Source organism: Cebus imitator, unplaced genomic scaffold (assembly GCF_001604975.1).
Source record: "Cebus imitator isolate Cc_AM_T3 unplaced genomic scaffold, Cebus_imitator-1.0 Scaffold238, whole genome shotgun sequence".
Taxonomy (NCBI): Eukaryota; Metazoa; Chordata; class Mammalia; order Primates; family Cebidae; genus Cebus; species Cebus imitator.
The window spans coordinates 2,431,029-2,455,233 of NW_016107553.1; the positions used below are offsets into that span (position 1 = coordinate 2,431,029).

Consider the following 24,205-nt stretch of genomic DNA (forward strand, 5'->3'; position numbering starts at 1 on the left):
AAAAAAAAAAAAAAAAAAAAAAAGAACTATGTCACATATTCACTACAACTACAGAGGATTCTGGGAAGAGAGCAGTGTGAAACTTTCTTTACTGGTCCCTTTTGCTATAAAGAAATACCTGAGACTGGGAATTTATAAGGAAAAGAGGTTTAATTGGCTCATAGTTCTGTAGGTTGTACAGGAAGCATGATACTTGCTTGCATCTGCTTAGTTTCTGAGGAGGCCTCAGGAAACTTACAGTCATGGTGGAAGGCAAAGTGGGAGTGAAGCCCCTTAATGGTAGGAGCAGGGGCAAGACAGAGAGCAAAAAGGAGAGGTGCTATACACATCCAAACAACCAGATTTCATGAAAACTCACTATTGTGAGGACAGCATCAAAAGGATGGTGCTAAGCCATTTATGAGAGATCCACCCCCATGATCCAATCACCTCCTGCCAAGCCCTACTTCCAACAATGGGGATTACAGTTTGACATAAAATTTGGGTGGGGGCACAGATTCAAACCATATCATTTGCTCTAATTTTATACTTCTCACATGATCAAAGAGACTTTCATATGACCAAAAAGTATAGATTATCCAGTTAAATTACTTAGACTTTTGCATCAACATTATTGGATCAGTAGTTATACTGTCACCTCAGGCTAAATACAAAAATAAATTTTAGGTGGGTTAACAGGTTAAATAGAAAAAATAAAAACAACATAAAAAACATATATGTTAACTTTTATGTATGAAATATCAAATGAGGTTTGGTATGGATGAGAACTATGCCTTTCTATAGTCAAGTGGGAGAAAGGCAATTGTGAAAGGAGATGGAAAAGCATAACCAACACAGTATCGCAAGCATAATACTATACTCAGGGCTACAGTTAAGAGAAATGAGGAGGTTGAGGATCTAGAAATTCATTCTTAAAAGCTAACAAACAAAACAATTTAGGCCTATACATTTCTTTAAAAGTTTTAAGCTATCCTCAGAAATACAGAGACCACTGATCTAGGGATGCACGAGATTGTACATAAGAACATCTCTACAAAACTGTTCACTACAACACTGTTTATCATCTGGAAAACCTGGAAATAATAGAAATTTCTATCTGTAGAGTAATGAATAAATAAATGAAAAGTAATTGAGTTATCTAATAATGCCCAATGGCAGTAAAGTGAATAAACTAAATCTGTAGGTATCAATATGGCCAAAATTCTAATCATAAGTTGAGTTAAAAAAAAGCAAGATGTAGAATAATATTTAAAAGAATATTTTACCATAATTTTCTGAATTTTGAATTGCAGCCGTGCCCTTCTTTCCAGGGCCTGAGCCTCCAGAGTACCCCTTATTTCCCAGAGCTGTGCCAGTGCTGTGCCCTCTCCCTCAGGTCAGAACCACAGCTACATCCTAGCCAAGTTTCTAGGATGTGCCTCAGAGCAACAGACACAGGTTAACAGAGAAACTACATGTATTCAGGCAGTGAAAAGTAAGTGCTTGCCTCAAGATTCACATGCTACAGTAGTTTGACAAAACCTTGAGCCCAGGAACCTGTCTTCACAGCTGCTCAAAGCACCTCTGCCCTCGATCCTAGTGATCCTGTGGCTGCCTGTGCATCATGTCAGACTCAACACCAAGAGATACCCCCTCAGCTAAGATTCACCACTGTGGGGAAGACAAGAACAGAAGGATCCCTAAAACACTTGCCCTAATAATCTACATAGCCACCATCACTGCCACAAACTCCTGCAGCCTAGACCACTGAGGCACCCACAGTCATCACTGACATTGAGCACAACTGTAGAAGCTGTGTGGAAACTACAGCATTGCACCCTCATGAAACCAAAACTACTGCACCCTGCCCAACCTCAGGCCCATGTGTAGGTGAAAATCCCCTGTACAAAAGCCACTCTGTAATGTTTAGAAGAAGTGACTGCACCACCGGATCCGCAGACATCAACACAGGGACACAAGAAACATGAAGAAGCAAGGAAACATAGTACCACAAAAGGAATATAATACATGAGTAACTGACTCCAAACTATGGAATTTTATGACATTCTCACATTAAAATGTATATGTTAAATATCATGCTGTCTCCATTTACTGTTAAGAGTTTAAAAATACCAAGGTAACAGCATGAGTTCATTATAGTGCTCAGTTAGAAGACAAAAATAGTCACAGAATGTATTCATGAATAAGGCTAATAAGAATCATCTCTCCCCTTATACACTGACCAAAAAAAAAAAAAAATCATCTCTCCCCATACCTGAGGAACAGGCTGGGGCCACAAAGTAACTAAGCATTCAGTAAGACTCATTTTCCATAGTCTGGGCAAATTAGAATCTCCTGGTAAATTGCCAAAACCATATATCCATCTGAGGTCTAAAAACATCTATAAAATGTTCTGTATTTCTCCCTCAAAAAGCTATACAGTTATAAATTTTATAATTGCTCACTGACTTTGGGTTTCTTTAGCTGACATCTGCATACAACTCATCTGTAAACTAAAGTATAATGGCTTAACTTAAAAGGAATTTGTATTAGTATTTTAAGTTTTCTAGTGATGACAAACAAACTCACTAACAATTTTAAAGCTAGTTAAAAATTTAGTGTTAGTTTAATGCTAGTTTTAAAAAAACCTAATAAGTTTTTTAAAAATGGATCTAAGCTGGGTTCAGGCAATTCTCCTGCCTCAGCCTCCTGAGTAGCTGGGATTACAGGCACGCACCACCATTCCCAGCTAATTTTTTTTGTACTTTTAGTAGAGACGGGGTTTCACCATGTTGACCAGGATGGTCTCGATCTCTTGACCTTGTGATCTACCCGCCTCGGCCTCCCAAAGTGCTGGGATTACAGGCTTGAGCCACCGCGCCCGGCCTTAAGCTGTAGATCTTTACATACCAAAATAAGTGAGGATAATGAGCTGAAAAGGAAAAGGCTCTTTTCTAAATCTTCTAGTCATACATTTTACTTAATGAGAGAAGAGAAATTAACAAAATAACTCAAAATAACAGGTATCAGCAAATACAAAGACAAGCTAAAACTTATGATAAAAATGATGTTATTAAAGTGAGTTGAAGCCTGGCACAGTGGCTCACGCCTGTAATCCCAGCATTTTGGAAGTCTGAGGCGGACAGATTGCTTGAGGCCAGGAATTCGAAACCAGCCTGGCCAAGAAAGTAAAATCCTATCTCTACTAAAAATACAAAAAATTAGCTGGCTGTGGTGGTGCACATTTGTAATCCCAGCTGCTTGGGAGGCTGAGGCATGAGAAATGCTTGAACCCAGGAGGCAGAGGCTGCAGTGAGCCAAGATTGCGCAACTGTACCCCAGCCTGGGTGACACAGCGAGACTCTGTCTAAAAATAAAATAAAATGAAATAAAATTCGTGAGTTGAAAATGAAACTAGTTGTACTACTAAATTTTGATTTAATTAAAATTTATGCTTGAAAAGAAATTCAAAATACTGACCTTAAAGAAATTCAGTGAGATAGAAGAGAAAACTAATAGATGATTTGATGAAATCAGGAAAACAATTTATGATCTGAATGAGAAATTCAACAAAGAGGTAGATATAAAAAGAACCAACAGAAATATTGAAGCTGAAGAATTCATTTAATGAAATTAAAATTCTGAAAGAGAACATGAATCAAGACTAGACTATGCAGAAGAAAGAATCTGTTAACTTGAAGATAGGTCTTTTGAAATGCTTCAGTGGGGAAGGAAGTAGTGGGATAACAAAGAAGAGTGAAGACAACCTATGGAACTTATAGAACACCATTAAGTGAACAAATATTCACATTATGAGAATTAAAGAAGGAGAAAAGATAATGAAAAATAAGGCTTATTTAGTAAAATTATTGCTTTAAAAAATTCAAGTTTTGAGAGATATAGAGAGGCAAATTTGTAAAACTGAGAGATCTCCCAATAAATACAATCCAAAGACATCCTTACCAAGGCCCATGATAATCAAACTGTCAAAATTTAAAGAAAAAGAAATTTAAAAGCAACAAGAGACAAGTGTCAAGTCACATATAAGGTAATCTACATTAGACTACCAATGGATTTCTCAGGAGAAGCCCTATAGGTCAGGAAAGAATAAGATCATATATTCAAAGTGCTGAAAGGAAAACAAAAGTTGGCTAAGAATACTATACCCAGCAAAGCTGACCTTCAGAAATGAAGAAGAAATACTTTTTCCCAAAGAAGCAAAAGCTTAAGAAATTCATCACTACTAGGCCTGCCCTACAAGAAATGCCTAACAGGTCTGTCTTTCCTTCCTTCCGTCCTTCCTTCCGCCCTTCCTTCCTTCCGTCCTTCCTTCCTTCCTTTCTTTCTCTCTCTTTCCTTCCTTCTGTCCTTCCTTTCTTCCTTCCTTCCTTCCTCCCTTCCTTCCTTCCTTCCACAGGATCTTGCTTTGTTGCTGGAATTCAGTGGCACAATCATGGCTCACTGTCACCTTGAATTCCTCCCAAGTAGATGGAACTATAGGCATACACCATTGTGCCCAACTAATTTTTATTTATTTACTTATTTATTGTAGAGATGGAGTCTTCCCATTTTACTTAGGCTGGTCTCAAACTCCTGGGCTCCAGTGATCCTCCTGTCTTGGCCTCCCAAAGTGTTAAGATTTTAGGTATGAGCCACCATGCCCAGCCATGGAGTTCTAGGATAAACAAAATGATGATAATAATTATCATAAATATAAATAAAAGTATAAAACTCACTAGTAGAAATGAATATATAGATAAAGCCAGAACATTTCAGTACTGTACTATTGGTATGTAAATCATACATATCTCTAATATAAAGGTAAAAAATCAAATAGGTAAAAAAAAAAAAAAAACAAAAGCTACAATAAGTTGTTAAATAATATACAATATAAGGGCTGGGCGTGATGGCTCATGCCCATGATCCCAGCATTTGGGAGGCGGAGGTGGGCGAATCACAAGATCAGGAGTTCGAGACCAGCCTGGCCAATATGGTGAAACCCCCATCTCTACTAAAAATACAAAAATTAGCTAGGTGTTGTGGTGGGTGCCTTGTAGTCCCAGCTACTCAGGAGGCTGAGGCAAGGTAATTGCTTGAATCTGGGAGGCAGAGGTTGCAGTGAGCTGAGATGGCGCCACTGCACTCCAGCCTGGGCAACAGAGTGAGACTCCATCTCAGAAATAAATTAATAAAAATAAATTAATAATAATATACAATGTAAAAAGGTATAAATTGTGACATCAAAAACATAAATTGTGTAGCTCGGCATGGTGTGTGCCTGTAAACTCAGCTACTCAGGAGGCTGTGCTGGGAGGATCACTTGAGCCTGGAAGTTCAACGTCAGTCTAGACAATGTGGCAAGACCTCTTCTCTTTAAAAAAGAAAGAAAGAAACAAAACTCACAGTATGTAGACGAGAAAAGTCTAGAATTTTTGCATGCAACAGATATTATCAGCTAAAAACAGTTGACTATAAGATGTTTTACATAAGCCTCATGATTACCATAGCAGTTATGCAAACAGTAAAGAGAAATAAAGCAAAGCTTCATACTACAGAGAATTATCAAATTGCAAAGGAAAACGAGAGAGGAAGAAATAAACAAAGGTGCTACAAAACAACCAGGTATAAAATAACAAAGTAAAAATAGTAAGTCCTTCCGTTAATAATAATCTCAAATGTAATTGGACTAAATTATCCAATCAAAAGACACAGAGTTGCTAAACAGGTTTTTAAAACAAGATCCAACCATATGATATCTACAGGAGATCAAATTAAGCTTTAAGGATACACACAGGCTGAAAATAAAGAGATGAAAAAAGGTATTCTATGCATATTGTAACCAAAAGAGAGCAGGGAGGCCAGGCATGGTGGCTCACACCTGCAATCCCAGCATTTTGGAAGGCCAAGGTGGGAAGATCACTTGAGCCCAGGAGTTGGAGTCCAGCCTGGACAATGTAGAGAGACCTTATTGCTACACAAAAATTTAAAAATTAGCGAAGTGTGGTGGCATGCACCTGTGGTCCCAGCTACTTAGGAGGCTGAGGCAGAAGGATTACTTGAGCCCAGGAGGTCAGGCTGTGGTGAGCAATGTTTGTGCCACTGCACTCCAGCCTGGACAACAGAATGAGACCCTGTCTCAAAAAAAAAAAAAAAAAAAAAAAAAAAAAAAAAAAAAAAAAAAAAAAAAAAAAAAAAAAAAAAGCAGAGGTTTCTATACTTATGTCTAATAAAATGCACTTTGAGTCAACACCTGTCACAAGAGACAAAAATGGTCATTGTTTAATGATAAAGGGGTCAATCCAGTAAGAGGACACAATGAGTCAAATATATGTGAACCTAACATTGGAACACCTAAATACATAAAGCAAATATTAATGAACATAAAAGGACAAACAGACAGCTATACAATAGTAGGAGACTTCAATATCCCACTTTCAACAACAGATAGATCAACTGAACAGAAATTTAAGAAGGAAATACTGGACTTGAATTGCACTTTTGACCAAATTAACCTAAGAGATATACACGGAATATTCCACCCAACAGCAGCAGAATACACATTTTTCTCTAGTGTACATGGAACATTCTCCAGGATAGAGCATATGTTAGGCCACAAAACTAGTCTTAACAAGCTTATAAAGTTATATCTAGTATTTTTTCAGAACATAGTGATATGAAACTATACCAATAATAGAAGGAATCTTAAAAGATTCACAAGTGTGTGGAAATTAAGCAACATGCCCTTGAACAACTAATGGATTAAAGAAGAAATCAGAAGGTAAATTTGCAAAACTTTACAAAAAATCTTGAGGCAAATAACAATGGAAACATAATACAACTGCAGCAAAGGCAGTTCTAAGACAGGACTTTATAACAACAATGCCTACATTAATTAATTTGTTTTTTAATTAATTAATGACATTTTCACATTTTATTCCATTACATGATAATCTGTAATTTATTCAAGTCCATGCTGGTTGATATTTAGGTTTTTCCAATTTTAATATCCATAAAGCTATAAGACTATACTTGACATGAGCTTTGTATATGTGTGCATTAAAAGTATAAAATTATTACAAGTGGATTGAAATAATTCACCCAAAACTTATAAAATGCTGGTTACCCCTGAGTGGAAATGGGGTATAAAAAGAATGGAATTGAGAGGGGTCACGGAAATTGAAATTATTTTTTTCTTTAAAGATAAAACACAATCTTCCTATGTGAGGTTTTAGAGGTAACGAAAAAAAAACACACACAAATGTGGCAAGATATTAACATATGTTGAATGATAGAAACATAATTCTTTTTCACTTTTTTTTTTTTTTTTTTTTTTTTTTGAGACAGGGTCTGGCTCTGTCACCCAGGCTGATGTGCAGTGGCATGATCTTGGCTCACTGTAACCTCTGCCTCCTGGGCTCAAGTGGTCCTGTTACCTTAGTCTTCCAAGTGGCTGGGACCACAGGCACATGCCACAATGCCCAGCTAATTTTTGTGTTTTTGGTAGAGACAGGGTTTTGCCATGTTGCTCAGGCTGGTCTCAAACTCCTGAGCTTAAGCAATATGCCCTCCTTGGCCCCCCAAAGTGCTGGGATTTCAGGCATGAGTTAGCACACCTGCCCAGGAATCTAATTTTTTATGTTCATTTCCATTTCCTATTTTCCAGTATTTATTATAAAATTCTTCAAAACTGCAGAAAAGCTGAAAACCATGCCGTGAACATTCACATATCTAGAATCTATGATTAATATTTTGCTGTACTTATCATGTAACTACTACTGATTTCCCTCTATTTATATTATATTATCTATATTTTGTTATACATTTTAAAGTAAGTTGTAAACATCAGTATACTTCACTCCTAAACATTTCAGGATGATATTATTAACCTGGATTTAATAATTGTTTAAAGAGTTTTTAAAGTAAAATTTACATGCCATAAAATACACAAATCTTAAATGTAACCCAAAGCCCTATCAAATTATAGAATAGTCCCATAACTCTAGAAAGTTCTTTTACATCCCTTCCTGGTTAATACAATTCCCCACTCCGCCCTCAGAAGCAGTGCTGTTCTGATTTTTTTTTTTCCTCCACTATGGTTTAGTTTTGTTTGTCCTAGAAATCGACATAATCATACCATATGGGCTCTTCCCGGTCTGCTGAATTAGCTCAACATTATGGTTATGAGATTAGTCCATGTTGTTACATGTTGCAGTAGTTCTTTTCTTTTTATTGCTGAGTAATAAACAGATTGTATCACAATTTGTTTATCAATTCACTTGTCAATGAATAATTGGGTTGTTTCCAGTTTTGGGCTATTATGAATAAAGTGCTATAAAAATTCTTATCTGTGTCTTTTTGTGGTTTATGTTTTTATCTACTTTGGGTAAATACCTAGGAGTAGAATGGTTGGATCATAGAGTAGATGTGTATTTAAGTTTATAAGAAAATGTCAAACAGTTTTCCAAGATGATTATATTATTTTTTTATTCCTATCAGCAACGTAAGAGAGTTCAAGCAGCCAACTTTTTTTGCCTTGAGCGCTATATTAGGTTCAAAAGAGGTCTAAAAAATGATCCTTGTCTAAAATGTTTAATAATATAATTTGAGAGATTAGGCTAATACACATGAAACAAAGAAAACTTGAATATTAAACAATGCAAAGCTAATTTTATAGGCAGAAAGAATCACGTAGTCTTAAGAAACTGAGAGGCAGGAAACTCCCCTCCCTATCTGCCACAAAAGTTTGTTGTATCCGGTGCAGCAGCTACCTTATCTGGGGGAAGAAGGGAAAGAGGTGCTACAAAGACTGTTTCTTATGGTAAAGTTTTTCCTTTGTGAGATTCACAGGGCAAGACTAAGCAGACAATTACCAAAATTATCAAGAAATTATAAAGTGTTCGGTAGTGTATGGTAGAAATCCAAACAGATCTGTTGTATTGCTGATGCAAACTATACTAAAAAAAAAACAAACAAACAACTTTCATATATATTTTCACTGGGCATGGTGGCTCATACCTATAATCCCAGCACTTTGGGAGGCTGAGGCAGGAGAAGGGCTTGGGCGCAGGAATTTGATACCAGCCTGGACAGTGTAGTAAAATACAGATATATACACATAGATATATTATATTGCATTTTATAATGCAATAAAATATAAAATACGTATTTTATATTTTCTCATACATCTCACGTCTTGATATTTTAAAAACTAATTTCCTTTGGATTGGATCAAATTAAAAACTTTTGTGCATCACACATACTATCAACAGACCAAAAAGGCCATCCATAGAATGGGAGAAAATATTTGCAAATTATATATCCAATAAGAGGTTAATATCCAAAATATGTAAAGAACTTCTACCATTCACTAATAACACAAACAACCTGATTAAAAATGGACAAAGGAGCTGGGTGTGTAGTCCCAGCTTCTCAGGAGGCTTAAGTGGGAGGATTGCTTGAGTCCAGGAGTTTGAGTCCAGTCTGGGCAACACAGCAAGACCCTGTCCCTTCAAACAAAGGTGTGTGTGGTGGTATCAAAGGACTTGAATAGACATTTCTCTAAAGAAGATATATAAATGGCCAGTAAATATATGGAAAGATGCACAACATCACTAATAATTAGAGGAATGCAATAAAATCTGCAAGATTTCACATCGTAACAATAGGAGGGCTATTATAATACAAACAAAAACAAATAGCAAATATCAATGAGGATGTGGAGAAATTGGAACCATGTGCACAGTTGGTAGGAATGTAAAATGATGCGGCCACTATGGAAAATAGTACGGCCCTTAAAAAGTCAAAAATAGAATTATCATGTGGTCCAGTAATTTCACTCCTAGCTATATTCCCAAAAGAATTGAAAATAGGAATTGGAACAGGTATTTGTACACTAATGTTCATATTCATGATAGCCAAAAGGTAGAAGCAACCCAAATGTCTATCAGCGGGTAAGTGGGTAAACAAAATATGGTATATACATACAATGGAATATTATTCAGACTTAAAAAGGAAATAAATTCAGACACATTCTATAACATAGATGAACCTTGACGACATTATGTTAAGTGAAATAAGCCAATCACAAATGGACAAATACTGTAGGATTACACTTATATAATACTTCAAGTAGTCAAATTCATAGAGACAGAAAGTAGCAGGGGCTGGGGGAAGGGAGGAATGGGTACTGAGTTTCAGTTTTGGAAGACAAAAAATAGTTCTGGAGATGGATAGCTATGATGGTTGCACAACAGTGTGAATGTATTTAATGTCACTGAAGAGTACACCTAAAAATAGTAAAAATGGCAAATTTTGTTATACATGTTATACCACACTTTAAAAAAATAACTCCTCTGTTTTGACATTGCATAGTATATCCATGTGCCCTTACTTTTTACTCTGGGAACAATGGTCTCTGGAGTATCTCTTATTTACAGCTGTTCAGATAATAAACTTTTTTTATTGTAATTAGAGCATTATTCCACAAGATGTCATTGTTTTGTTAAAAATGGTACCAATTCGGTTCAGTAGTTGTTAACAAAAAGCAATGACAGAGCAACAGACAAAAGCCTGTACCTATTCATCCGTGCTTCACATGCAAATACAGTTTTCTGGGAAAGGGTTTTCATGTGTGAAATGTACTAATTAGCTACTCTTATTTATGAAACATGTTAATATTTCTAATCTTCATAGGTACAAATTGGTTTTCATTATAAGTCAAATTGATGTAATTAATTTTTTTATGCTTTTTTTTTTTTTTTGAAACAGAGTCTCCCTCTTTTGCCCAGGCCGGAGTGCAGCGGCATGATCTCTGCTCACTGCAACGTCTGCCTCTCAGGTTCAAATGATTCTCCTGCCTCAGCCTCCTGAGTAGCTGGGATTACAGGCATGCACCACCACGCCCTGCTAATTTTTGTATTTTTAGTAGAGACGGGATATTGCCATGTTGGCCAGCCTGGTCTCAAACTCCTGACCTCAGATGATCTACCCACTTCAGACTCTCAAGGTGCTGGGATTACAGGCATGAGCCACCGTGCCCAGCCTGAATTAGTGTAATTAAAACATAACTAATAGTAAAATACAAAGGCAAAATGTAAAGATCACTGATCACTGAAATATGTTAGTGGTTTTATCACTAAATGATGTGTGATCCTGGATAAGTCATTTAGTTTCTCTGATTTTACCAGAGTGGTAAAAACTTCCTTTCTGAAGTCAATATATATTACTAAATATTTATTGTATATACTACTATATATTTAAATACATTATTCTAATTCTAAAGTATTTTGGTTTTATAAAAAAGTGTAGTAAACAAGCTACACTTGCTCAAATATAATACCAGTGGGGGTTCAGTAATAGAAAATGCTATATGCAAGAGGACATTAGGAAATACAATAAGAATTCCTAATATCATGGGGAAGTATTTAAGAAAAATATTTCTTGTCTAAAAAATTACAGTCAGAGATATACAGCCTTGCAATTAAAAAAAATCACATTTATTAATGAGAACATTTTTTAAAAGATGATGGTATACTCTGAAGTTTAAATACAGCTTTGCTTGGTCGGGTGCAGTGGTTCACGCTTGTAATCTTAGCCCTTTGGGAGGCCGAGTCGGGTGGATCATTTGAGGTCAGGAGTTTGAAACCAGACTGGCTAACATGGGTGAAACCTCGTCTCTACTAAAAATACAAAAATTAGCTAGGTGTTGTGGCAGGCGCCTGCAATTCCAGCTACTCGGGAGGCTGAGGCAGGAGAATCACTTGAACCTGGAAGGCAGAGATTGCAGGGAGCTGAGATCGCACCATTGCACTCCAGCCTGGGCGACAGAGTAAGCCCCTGTCTCAAAACAAAAAAACAAAAGACAAAACACCCACACACAACCCCCGCCAACAGCTTTGCTTAAATATAACATTTTCAAGATCCAAGAACACATTAATTCTTAACTATTATACTGTTTCAACTGGCAATCTTACCTTTCAACTACTATAATACAAAAATTTTCTTAAACTTCTAATTTTTGGAGGACATTTATAATTGATTTATAATACCTAAAAATAAAAGCCTGAAATGTCCACACCAGGGTGAACTGCTGGGCACTATTGTATGTTAACAAACTAGGATATTTTTATTAGTAGTAACAATTATTAAGATTGAGAGTCAGGATAAGAAAGGCCTTTGGAAATGATAGGTAAAAATATAGAACTCAGAATATGAGAATTAGAATGTAAATAATAGAATTGCGTAAATAATGTCTAGTTTAGAATACCGAAGGTTGTTTTGTTTCATTTTATTTAACTCTTGAAACTTAGATCTTTCGTTTAATTTTTATTTTTCGGATGGTTAAGTATGTGAAAGGAAAGAAGAAAAACTTGGTTAATTTTGTATATTGTACACACTGAAAGCAAAATACGAGATTTATATTTCATGCTACAGGACCGCTTCCATCATTCACGGAGGTGGGGCGCGGGGAGAGAGACAGGGGCGGCGGTGAGAAGTCTCCCAGTGTGAGAGAAATCTGGGAGGGGCGTAGAAGGGGAGGCCTCTTCTGTTCCATTGGTACCCCGTTCATTCACAGGGAGCCGGCTAATCCCCTATGCAGTCGTTCCCTCTACCCTAATAAGGCTTTGGCGCCTCTCCCAGAACTCGGTAAGTTTAAAGTGTAGTAAAACGCATTTTTCCGAGGAATCATCTGAAATGATTTTGTAGATAATTTATTGGACTTTGGAGAAGGGAGAAAATGAAGGAAGGGGTAGGGGGGCAATTATCATGCATGGTTTTGCTATCGTACTTGCAAGGGGAAGAAAATCTCAATGCATACATGGTTTCAAAGTGATTATTTAGATAGTAAGCAGTTTCCCCAGGAAAGTTCCTTAGAGGGTCCCCTAGCAGGCTGCAGCTTCCAGAAAGTCTGCGGAAGGGGAGTTGGCAGGTGCAAGTGTCTGGGCGAAGTGCTGCGCCTAGCTCAGTTGGTGGAGGTCTCTACCTCCGTCCGCAGGTCCAGGGACGGCTCCTTGCCTGGCGCTGCCCCGACTGACGCAGTTGGAGAAGACCGGAGCGCGGAAACCACGGAGCATGAGTCCTCCGAGGCTGCGAGCGTCGCTGTCGCCATCGCTGCTGCTGCTGCTGCTGCTGCTGCTGAGTGGTTGCCATTTCGCGGCTGCAAGGAGGGAGAAGGGGGCAGCTGGCAACGTGGTGGAGCCGGTCCCCGGGCCCGCGGGCGGCTCCTCGGGTCGCTTCCTCAGCCCAGAACAGCACGCGTGCAGCTGGCAACTCTTGCTGCCCGCCCCGGGTGCTACAGCCGGCAGTGAGCTCGCGCTGCGCTGCCAGAGCCCTCACGGGGCGCGCCACTGGTGCGCCTACCGCGGGGAGCCGGAGCGCTGCGCCGCCTACGCCGCTCGTCGCTCGCACTTCTGGAATCAGGTGCTGGGCAGGCTGCGTAAGAAGCGGAGGCCCTGTCACGACCCCGCGCCGCTCCAGGCCCGCTTCTGCGCGGGCAAGAAGGGCCACGGGGCCGAGCTGCAGCTAGAGCCCCGCGCGTTCCCGCCCGCACGCCCCACCGCCGCGGGATTCGCCGGGAAGCCCAAGCCCGGGGCCGGGAGCCGGGGACGGCCTCGGGAGCGTGCACCCGGCGCTGCTGCCAGGACACCGCTTCCCCAAAGCGCACCGCCCAAAGGAAAGCCCTCTGAGAAGAATACCAAAGGGGGCAACAGAAAGGCGGCCTCGGTCCCCGACGAGGAGCGACCCTTGGGGACCGGACCCGACCCCAACAGGCTGGACGGGAACGCGGTGCTCACGGAGACCTACTGCGCTGAGAGGTGGCACTCCCTCTGCAACTTCTTTGTCAATTTCTGGAACGGCTGAGGCTGCCTGCCAGCCCAGGGAGGGACGAGGGGGAAGGCGTGGGGAAAGGAAAGAAGCTAAGAGCAACTTATACCAGGGGGGTACCATGATAGAGAGGAGTCCAGGTTCTAGAATGGGGCAGGGCAGGGTGAGGGTGGGGTGCTTGGGATGAGAGTGTAAGGGGTATGGAGAATCTCTGGGGTAGCAGATAAATTAAAAATTTTGAAGAGACTCAGTCCTGACTAAGAGCAGGAAAAATAATGGAAACAGAAATAGGCGTACCTTAAATGTGCAAAACCCGAGACTGGGGAAAGAAATCGATGCAGAGTGAGGCTAAGAATAAGGGAGAGATAGAATGACTAAAGTGATGTGAGTCCCACGTGGGGAGGGGGATGCAATGTTTATTTTTTAACATTTCTGTTAAATGCAACCATATAAGAAATTGACAACCTGAGCCAGTTTGAATCAATGTCTTCTCACCTAATCAGCTAACAAGACTGCAGACTTTCTATTGTTTTTCCTTGAGATGGAGTCTTGCTCTGTTGCCCAGGCTAGAGTGCAGTGGTGCAATCCCGGCTCACTGCAACCTCTGCTCCCCGCAAGGTTCAAGCGATTCTCCTGCCTCAGCCTCCCGAGTAGCTGGGATTACAGGCACCTGCCACCGCACCTGTATTTTTAGTAGAGACTGGGTTTCACCATGTTGGTCAGGCTGGTCTGGAACTCCTGACCTCGTGATCCACCCACCTCACCCTCCCAAAATGCTGAGATTACAGGTGTGAGCCACCGTGCCCGGCCCAGGACCTGCAGACGTTTTTCCCCTTTCTGAATTGGTAGGAACTTGGATGCCACGTGGTGGATGTCACAGATAACCTCTATAGGGACAGAAGCCTCACAGGTGGAAACTGGCTCCAAGGGAAGATTTTCAGAATGATTGCCTTTCCATTCTTTTAGAAGGGCCACTTTTTTTTTTTTTTTTTTTCCTAAGACAAGGTCTGGCTTGCCCAGGCTGGAGTGCAGTGGCTATTCACAGATGCAATCATAGGCACTGCAGTCTCCAACTCCTGGCCTCAAGGGATCCTCACATCTTAGCCTCCAGAATAGCGGGGAATAGCTGGGGCTACAAACATGCACCACTGCACATGGCTTAGAAGTGCTACTTTATTTTTATTTTTGAGACAGGGAGTCTTGTGTTGTCCGGTCTGAAGTGCAGTGGTGCAATTATGGCTCACTGCAGCCTTGACATTCCAGTTTCAAGTGATCCTCCTGCCTCAGCCTCCAGAGTAGCTCTGACTACAGGGGTGTGCCACTAGAAGTGCTACTTTTTAACGAAATGACTCATGTTCTGGAACTTTCCCATTAACCTTCTGTATTCAGAAGTGACTTATGGATGTTGAGTACTCCAGTAAAAAGTATTCTTTTTATATTTGATGATATTTTTTAAAAGAGCTAAAATGTAAGTATGTGTCTCAGAGTCATTCTGATCATTATGGAAGTTGTATCTCTCTGTTTTATGTAACTAATTGTTAATGTATTTCATTTTTAGTGTGATGTAATGATGGACTGTGTATGTTTAGGTGCTCTATAAAAACTGTATAGTTAGATTTAAAGAACTGGCAAGACAATGGAAATTCTACCTGCATTTGATCTACTTCCAAGAACACCTTGAATTAAGTTCTTAAACACATTCTTGAATTGCTGGCAAAAGACAGAAACTAAGAAGTCACATAAAGCAAGAGTCACAAGCTGGCAGCCACTGAACACTATCATTATTCTATTTGATTTGCACCCTGGCTCTCTTTCTTTCCCTACCTTCCTCCCATCCACTGTTGAATCTGTGGATGGAAAGCCCATGGATATGGAGGGGCAACTACATATATATACATAAAAGTGTTGCAACCACTTATTTGGGAGCTTGAAGTTAAATCTTCATGGTCATTCTCTTCTTAAGAAGGTGAGATGGCTTTATTCTGAACATTTTGGTCCTCCATTTGAAACATACCATTGCATACCACATTAAAACAACAACTTCATAGTCCCTGTACCCTAATCATCTATGATCTCAAGAACACAAAATTTGTTCAAAAGAAATCAAAGTTAAATTCAAATTCTTCAAATAAGAGTAAATCATTATTTTTTTTTTAATTCTACAAGTTACATATAGTGGCAGACTATATGTAAGAATATATTTACTTACATGATCTCTGCCTCCTGGTATTCTCACCTCTGTGTATTCTCCTCTCTTTGATTATGAGCAAGGCCTGTGAATTGCTTCTAATCAACAGAATGCAACAAATGTGACAGAATGGCACTTCTGTAATTACATCACGTAATGTAACTTCTATCTTGCTAGCTGACTCTTGACTCCTTTGCTGACTTTGGTTAAATAAAAATGGCTTCCCCATGTGGAGAAGCCCACACAGCAAGGGACTGAAGACAGACTGGAGGGGACAGGCAGCAGGGAACTGAATCCTGCTAACAACTGTGAAGTTGGAAGTAGAGCCTTCCCCAGATGAGCCTTAGAAGAGCCCCCAGTCTACTTTAATTACAGCCTTGTGTGAGATCCTGAAGCAGAGAATCCAGGTAAGCTTTGTCTGACCCACCATGTGTGAGATAACGAATATGTGTTGGTTTAAGCTGCTAAGTTTGTAGCCATTTGTTATGCAGCAATAGACAACTAACATACATACATAAAATAACTTTATAATTATTTTATTATGAACATATCTGCAAGACAAATTCTCATACTTGGATTGTGTGGATTAAAGGATGCATGCATTTAGGAAGATACTGCTAAATTGTCCTCCATAACACTGTATTGATTAAAACTCCCATGAAAGCATTTTCATCAAACATTTAAAAAATATAAATTTATAAAGGGTAAAATGTAAAAATTCCTCTGCTTCTCATTCTCTCTCCTCCCTCTCCTTTTCATAGAAGTAACCACTGACTGCTACAATTTGGTGTAAACCATTAGTTTGTTGTTTAATCTCTCGATGTGAGAGATATTCAGACAAATTTTCTGTGGTTTATGACTGATCTTCTTAACCTAGGGTATATGTAAAAGTTCAGACTTTTATACAATTGCACAATTGCAATTTACATATGTGTATATGTACAATTATATATATATTTACATATACAAATATGTGATTTTTTTCCCTTTTTTGCACAAATGGATTTATACTATACATATTTTACAATTTTCTTTTTCTTTTTTTGAGACAGAGACTTGCACTGTCGCCCAGGCTGGAGTGCAGTGTCATGATCTTGGCTCACTACAATCTCCTTCTCCTGGGTTCAAGGAATTCTTGTGCCTTAGCCTCCCAAGTAGCTGGAATTACATGAGCGTGCCACCACCCCCAGCTAATTTTTTGTATTTTTAGTAGAGATGGGGTTTTGCCATGTTGGCCAGGCTGGTCTCAAACTCCTTATCTCAAGTGATCTGCCAATCTCGGCCTTCCAAAGTGCTGGGATTATAGATGTAAGCCACCATGTCTGGCCACAATTTGCTTTTTCACATAATAATATATTTTGGAGATCTTTCTAAATAGCTCATGTCAATATAAATATACCTCATTCTTTTTCATTAGTGCATAATACAAATTATGAACATAAAATAAGTATGGTTTTTTATAACTGTTTTAGCTGCATGGGAAATGATGAAAAAATTGAAATCACCTGAGTACTTTCACAACCTTTTGTTTTATTTTTATACTTCCTTAAATAGTAATTGTATTCATTTCTAGGTACTTTGTAACAAAGTGCCACAAGCAGGATAGCTTAAACTACATAAATGTATCGTCTCATAATTCTGGAGGCTAGAAGTCCAAATTAAGGTGGCAGCAGGATTGGGTTCTTCTGAGGGCTATAAGAGAGAATCTGTTCCAATTTTCACTCCTAGCTACTGGTGGTTTGCTGATAATATTTGACATTCCTTGGCTTGTAGATCTCTGCCTTCTTCATGTGGCATTCTTGTCTCCAAATTTCCCGTTTTTAAAAGGACATCAGTCCTGTTAGATTAGGATCCCCCTCTATTTCAGTATGACCTCATCTTAACTAATTATATCTTCTACAACCCTATTTCCAAATAAGGTTGTATTCTGAGGTACCAAGGGTTAGGACTTTCTTTGGATTTTTAGATTAAATTAAATTTTATTTTATTTTTGAGACAGGGTCTCACTCTGTTGCCCAGGCTGGACTGCAGTGGCGAAATCATGGCTCACTGTAGCCTCAGACTCCTGGGCACAGATGATCCTCTCACCTCAGCCTCCCGGGTAGCCAAGACTACAGGCACCCACCGCCACACCCAGCTAAATTTTTTCATATTTTTTGTAGAGACGGAATTTCACCACATTGCCCAGGCTGGTCTCAAACTCCTGTGCTCAAACAATCCTCCCACCTCAGCCTCCTAAAGTGCTGGGAATTACAGAGGTGAGCCACCAGGCTTGTCCTGTTGAATAGCAACAGAGCAAGACTCCGTCTCAAAAACAAAACAAAACAAACAAACAAACAAACAAAAGAAAAAACAAAGAAAGAAAGAAAAGAAAAAAAAAGAAAAGATAAAATGTCGGTCTGGCATGGTGGCTCATGCCTGTAATTCCAGCACTTTGGAAGGCCGAGGCGGGCAGACCACTTGAAGCCAGGAATTCAAAACCAGCCTAGGCAATATGGCGAAACCCTGTATCTACAAAAAAAAATTTTTTAATTTTGCACTAAGTGAACATAGGACACATCAAAATCTATTGTAGCTAAAGCATCACTTGGAGATAAATATAGAGCATTAAATGCTCATATTAGAGAAGGTAATAGCAGAGCTAGAACAGAAGCCAGCTCTCCCCAGGCTTTCTATGATAGAGCATTGCCAGTGCTTCAGGATGAGAGTTTCCTCATTACCCTTGGTGGTAAACTGCCAGTTATTCACCCCTGAGTGCATGCCACCTACCCAGAGACATTTTCTTTTTTTCTCTTTCTTTCTCTTTCTCGCTTTCTCTCTCTCTTTCTTTCTTTCTTTCTTCCTTTCTCATTCTTTCTTTCTCTCTCTCTCTCTTCTCTCCTCTCTCTCTCTCTCTCTCTCTTTTGAGTCTTCGGGTCTAGCTCTGTCTTCAGGCTGGAGTGCAATGGCACTATCTCGGCTCACCACAATCTGTGCCTTCTGAGTAGCTGGGTTCAAGCAATTCTCCTGCCTCAGCCTCCTGAGTAGCTGGGATTACAGGCATGCGTCACCATGCCCACCTAATTTTTGCATTTTGAGTAGAGATGGGGTTTTGCCTGTTGGCCAGGCTAGTTTTGAACTCCTGACCTCAAGTGATCAGCCCACCTCAGCTTCCCAAAGTGCTGGGATTACAGGTGTGAGCCACCACAGCTGGCCTACTCTCTTTCTTCTTATCCCTTCTTATTACCTCCAAAGCACATGAATACTCTCAATTTTTAAAAAAATAAAGGCAAATCAAAGCAAAACAACCTCCTCCCTTCCTCCCTTCACTTCCCAGAAGATTGGAACATTTTGAAAACTCACCAGCCACAGTTGTTTCCTCTTCCCAGAGGAAAGAGGATATTTAGGACATCCTGTTTTTAATTCTCTTGCTCACACTATTAGTCTCAATCATGTGTTTCTTAGATATACAGTTTCTTGGATATACAGTTTCTTAGATGGGTTTGAATGTTCCTGCGAAGCCCTGCTAAAATCCACAACATAAACCTTCAGGAAACTCTGGAGGATGAAACTACCTTGAGTAACTCTGAATGGATGGTACCTACAGTGTTAGAAAAAATATTGGTGAAACGCCCAGAGTGCGGTAGGATCTTAGTGTATGATCAGGGTACCTGTGCCTAATAGTAAGAAGGTGGCCTTAGGAAGCCTAGCTTCCTAAGTGAAGGCTGGAGAGCTGAAGTTATTTGCAAGTGGAACAATTAGCTTCATGGGACAAGCTGGTAGGATATAAAAAGGGAGGGGATAGCAGGGGCATCCCTGCATCCTCAAGTTCCCAGCAGCCTCAAAATTTGACTACTACTTAATGGTAAATTTGTTCCAAAGCGCAGAGGAGGCCGCCTCTTACAACAGCCATGCAGTTTTGTTTGCCATTAGTGTAATAAGAACAACAACAATGTGGTTTCAATAAATGATACCCATAGGATTTATGTGTCTTAACACAAATATTTAATTGTAGTGCTATGATTATTATACAACAATTATTTTAAAATATTTATTTTAAATAAATAAAGCTATTTTTCTCTTTGTTTTTTTCTTTCTTTTTTTAACTATTATTTTGAGTTTAGGGGTACATGTGCAGGTTTGTTATACTTGTGTCACAGAGATTTGTTGTACAGATTGTTTCATCACCCAGATAGTAAACCTAGTACCCAATACTGATTTTTTATGATTTTTTCCCTCTTCCCACACTCTATACTTAAGTAGGCCCCAGTGTCTGCTGTTCCTGTTTCCATCATTTAACTCCCACTTACAGGTGAAAACATGCAGTATTTGGTTTTCTATTCCTGCATTAGTTTGCTAAGGATAATGGCCTCCAACTCCACCCACGTCCCTGCAAAGGACATGATCTCACTCTTTTTTATGGCTGCATAGTATTCCATGGTATACATATACCACATTTTATTTATCCAGTCTACCATTGACAGGCATTTAGATTCATTCCATTTATTTGCTATTGTGAATAGTGCTGCAATGAATATGTGTTTTTATGGTAGAAAAATTTATATTTCTTTGTATATATCCCCACTGATAGGATCGCTGGGTTGAATGTTAGTTTTCTTTCTAGCTCCTTGAGGAATTGCCATACTGCTTTCCACAATGGTTGAACTAATTTGCACTCTCACTAACAGTATTTGAGTATTCCCTTTACTCTGCAACCTTGCCAGGATCTGTTATTTTTTGACTTTTTAATAATTGCCAGTTTGACTGATATGAGATGGTATCTCATTGTGGCTTTCAATTGCATTTCTCTAATGATCGGTGATATCGAGCTTTTTTTTTTATATGCTTGTTGGTTGTATGTGTGCCTTCTTATGAAAAGTATCTGTTCATGTCCTTTGTCCACTTTTTAATGTTTTTTTCTTGTAAATTTCTTTAAGTTCCTTTCAGATGCTGGATGTTAGACCTGTGTCAGATGCATAGCTTACAAATATTTTTTCCCATTCTGAAGGTTGTTGGTTTGTTGATAGTTTCTTTCGCTGTGCAGAAGCTGTTTAAATAGGTCCTATTTGTCAATTTTTGCCTTTTTGATGATTACTTTGGCTTCTTTGTCATGAAATCGTTGCCAGTTCCTATGTCCAGAATGGTATTGCCTAGGATGTCCTCCAGGGTTTTAGAGTTTTGGGTTTTAAATTGAAGTCTTTAATCCATCTTGATTTTTGTATATGGGATAAGGAAAGGGTCCAGTTTCAATCTTCTGCATATGACTATCCAGTTACACCAGCACCATTTATTGAATAGGGAATTGTTTCCCCATTGCTTGTTTTTGTCAGCTTTGTCAAAGATCAGATGGTTGTAGGTGTGTGGTCTTATTTCTGGACTCTCTATTCTGTTCCATTGGTCTGTGTGTTTTTGTACCAGTACCATGCTGTTTTGGTTATTGTAGCCCTGTAGTATGGCTTGAAGGTGGATAGCATAATATCTCCAGCTTTGTTCTTTTTTCAATTCTTTAGGCAACAGGTTTTGAGTCAAAACCTGTACTATTTTACCATAGGCGTGAAACTAATGAAATATCAATTTTGATTTTCTTGTTTTCTTCTCCCAGTTCAACATACAAATAGTGGTAGTTGTTCAGCATGCCTTTTGTTCTTGTTACAAACTAGTTGAACTGAGTATTACTTTCTAAAATTATATGTATAATTTTCACCTAAATGCCCATCAATAATAGATTGGACAAAGAAAATGTGGTACACGTACACCATGGAATACTACACAGCTATTAAAAAAGAGCAAGATCATGTCTTTTTCAGGAACATGGATGGAGCTGAAGGCTATTATCTTAAGTGAACTAATGCAGGAACAGAAAACCAAAACTGCCTGTTCTCACTTATAAATGGGAGCTAAGTGATGAGAACACGTGAACACAAATAGGGGAACAACAGAAACTGAGGCCTTCTTGAGGATGGAGGGTGGGAGGAGGGAGGGGAGGAGAAGAAAGAACTATTGGATACTAGGCTTAGCACCTTGGTGACTAAGTAATCCATACAAAAAACCCCTGTGACACAAATTTACCTTTAACAAACCTGCACATGTATCACAAACCTAAAACAAAAGTTAAACAAAAATAAATAAAAGTATGTGTATGTTTTTCTCCTACTTTATTGCCCATTACATTAATAGTTTCATTTTGAATTCTTCATTCACACAGTGATCTTTTATTTTATTACTTACTTTTTTGTTTGTTTTGCTTTGTTTTTTGAGACAGAGTTTCACTCTTGTTGCCCAGGCTGGAGTGAAATGGCATGATCTTGGTTCACTGCAACCTCCGCCTCCTGGGTTCAAGCGATTCTCCTGCCTCAGCCTCCCGAGTAGCTGGAATTACAGGCAGGTACCACCACGCCCAGCTAATTTTTTGTAGTTTTAGTAGAGACGAGGGTTTCACCATGTTGGTTAGGCTGGTCTGGAACCCTTGACCTCATGATCTGCCCTCCTCGGCCTCCCAAAGTGCTGGGATTACAGGCGTGAGCCACCATGCCCAGCCCTATTTTATTATTTCTTAACTATCTTCCAAGTTCGGTTGTTCTAGTTTTAGCTTTTGAAATCATTTTTACTAAATCTAGAAATTTCCCATTATTTCTGTAAATACTGTGCTGTTAATGCCATGAAAAGTTCCATTGTGTATGGCTAAGTATTGAATTGAACATTTATTATTATTTTTGGAATATCATATCAATGGTTTTTATATTGGTTTTTAGTTGTTACTGTGGAATACTATCAATTGCTGTTTATTCAGCTTTTTTTTTTTCAGACAGAATCTTGCCCCACTGCCCAGGCTGGAGTGCAGTGGCACAATCTTGGGCCAGGCATGAGCCACTGCGCCTGACTGATGTGCTCTTTTTATGCACAAGTGACAGTCATGTTCTTTTAATAGAGAACCTAAATGTGTTCTTTCACAAGTGTCTTTATTGGCCAAAGCTAATCATGAAGACAGTTGTGAAACATGAGAGTAGCTGCAGAACTCTGGCTTTGTGCTTAGCATATAAAAATGCCTAGTTTCTCCATTTGAAGGAATTTTGATAGAATATGAAACATTAAACCTTCTGCCAGGCTGGGCGTGGTGGCTCACCCCTGTAATCCCAGCACTTTGGGAGGCCGAGGTGAGGATCACTTGAGGTCAAGGGTTCAAGACTAGCCTGGCCAACACGACGAAACCTCATCTCTACTAAAAATATAAAAATTAGCCAGGTGTGGAGGCGTGCGCCTGTAATCCCAGCTACTCGGTAGGCTGAGGCAGGAGAATCCCTTAACCCTGGAGGCAGAGGTTGCAGTGAGCCAGGAGAGCGCCACTGCATTCCAGCCTAGGCCACAGAATGAGACTCCATCTCAAATAATAATGATAAGTTAAGAATCTACTGCATTCTTACTATCTAAGTGGACGGACATGACAAGTTTACCCTTTCTCATTCCCCAGGGTTTCTGCTGACCAAGTTCCTCATACTATGGAGTAATTCAATTGTCAATATCAGGAACAGTTACCTGCAGTCCCTTTTGTTTTGATAACTTTGGACAAGAAATATGGAGAAGCATTTCCCTGGGGATGAAACGGTATAGCCAGGTTGTGTTGTACTGGCAGCACCAAGACCTCCCAAATGACAGCAGAACTTTGTGCTCTTTCAAACTTTTTTTGCAAATGTGTTTGTGATATGCAGTGCCCTCTCCAGAGCAGGCTCAGGCAGCAGCCCTTCTCATCTGGCCCTAAGGGTACTACTGCTTCTCTTGGGAGCTTGTGCAACTGTCATGAGCTTGAGGGTTGCACACTGACTCGTTACCCTTGTGCAAGGTCACCTCTGCCCTTTACTGCAGCCTTTTCCCAGGCACCAACCCCTAGATAGAGCCAGGCAGCCTGGGACTGGCACTGATTTAAACAAGAGAGTGCTGTGTTCTACCCACATGTGTAAGAATGAAATCTCCAAAGGCCACTGCTTTGTTCTCCAACTTGTGTAAAATCTAAATAGTGTTCCAAAATGAAATCCTTGCTCCTCCAGAACTGTATGACATACACTTGTTTTAAATCTTTATCAGTAAAAGCAAAACAAAACAGAACAAAACAAACAAAGAAAAACCAGGCACAGTGACTCACACCTATAATCCCTGCACTTTGGGAGGCCAAGGAGTGGAGGATCACTTGAGGCCAGGAGTTAAAGACCAGCTTGGGCAAAATAGGGAGATCCTATCTCT

The 24,205-nt window shown here is 39.5% G+C and overlaps 1 protein-coding gene across 1 annotated transcript; it reads left to right on the top strand.

Annotated features, from left to right (window-relative positions):
- The first annotated feature begins 12,680 nt into the window (after positions 1-12,680).
- FGFBP3 (fibroblast growth factor binding protein 3) lies at positions 12,681-14,272 on the top strand. The gene has a single exon (XM_017498209.2). The coding sequence runs from the start codon at positions 13,051-13,053 to the stop codon at positions 13,837-13,839; it is 789 nt and encodes a 262-aa protein (XP_017353698.1). The 5' UTR covers positions 12,681-13,050; the 3' UTR covers positions 13,840-14,272.
- The last annotated feature ends 9,933 nt before the right edge of the window (positions 14,273-24,205 follow it).

Coding starts and splice junctions, on each gene's coding strand:
- FGFBP3 (XM_017498209.2), top strand. CDS start 13,051: ATGAGTCCTCCGAGGCTGCGAGCGTCGCTGTCGCCATCGCTGCTGCTG.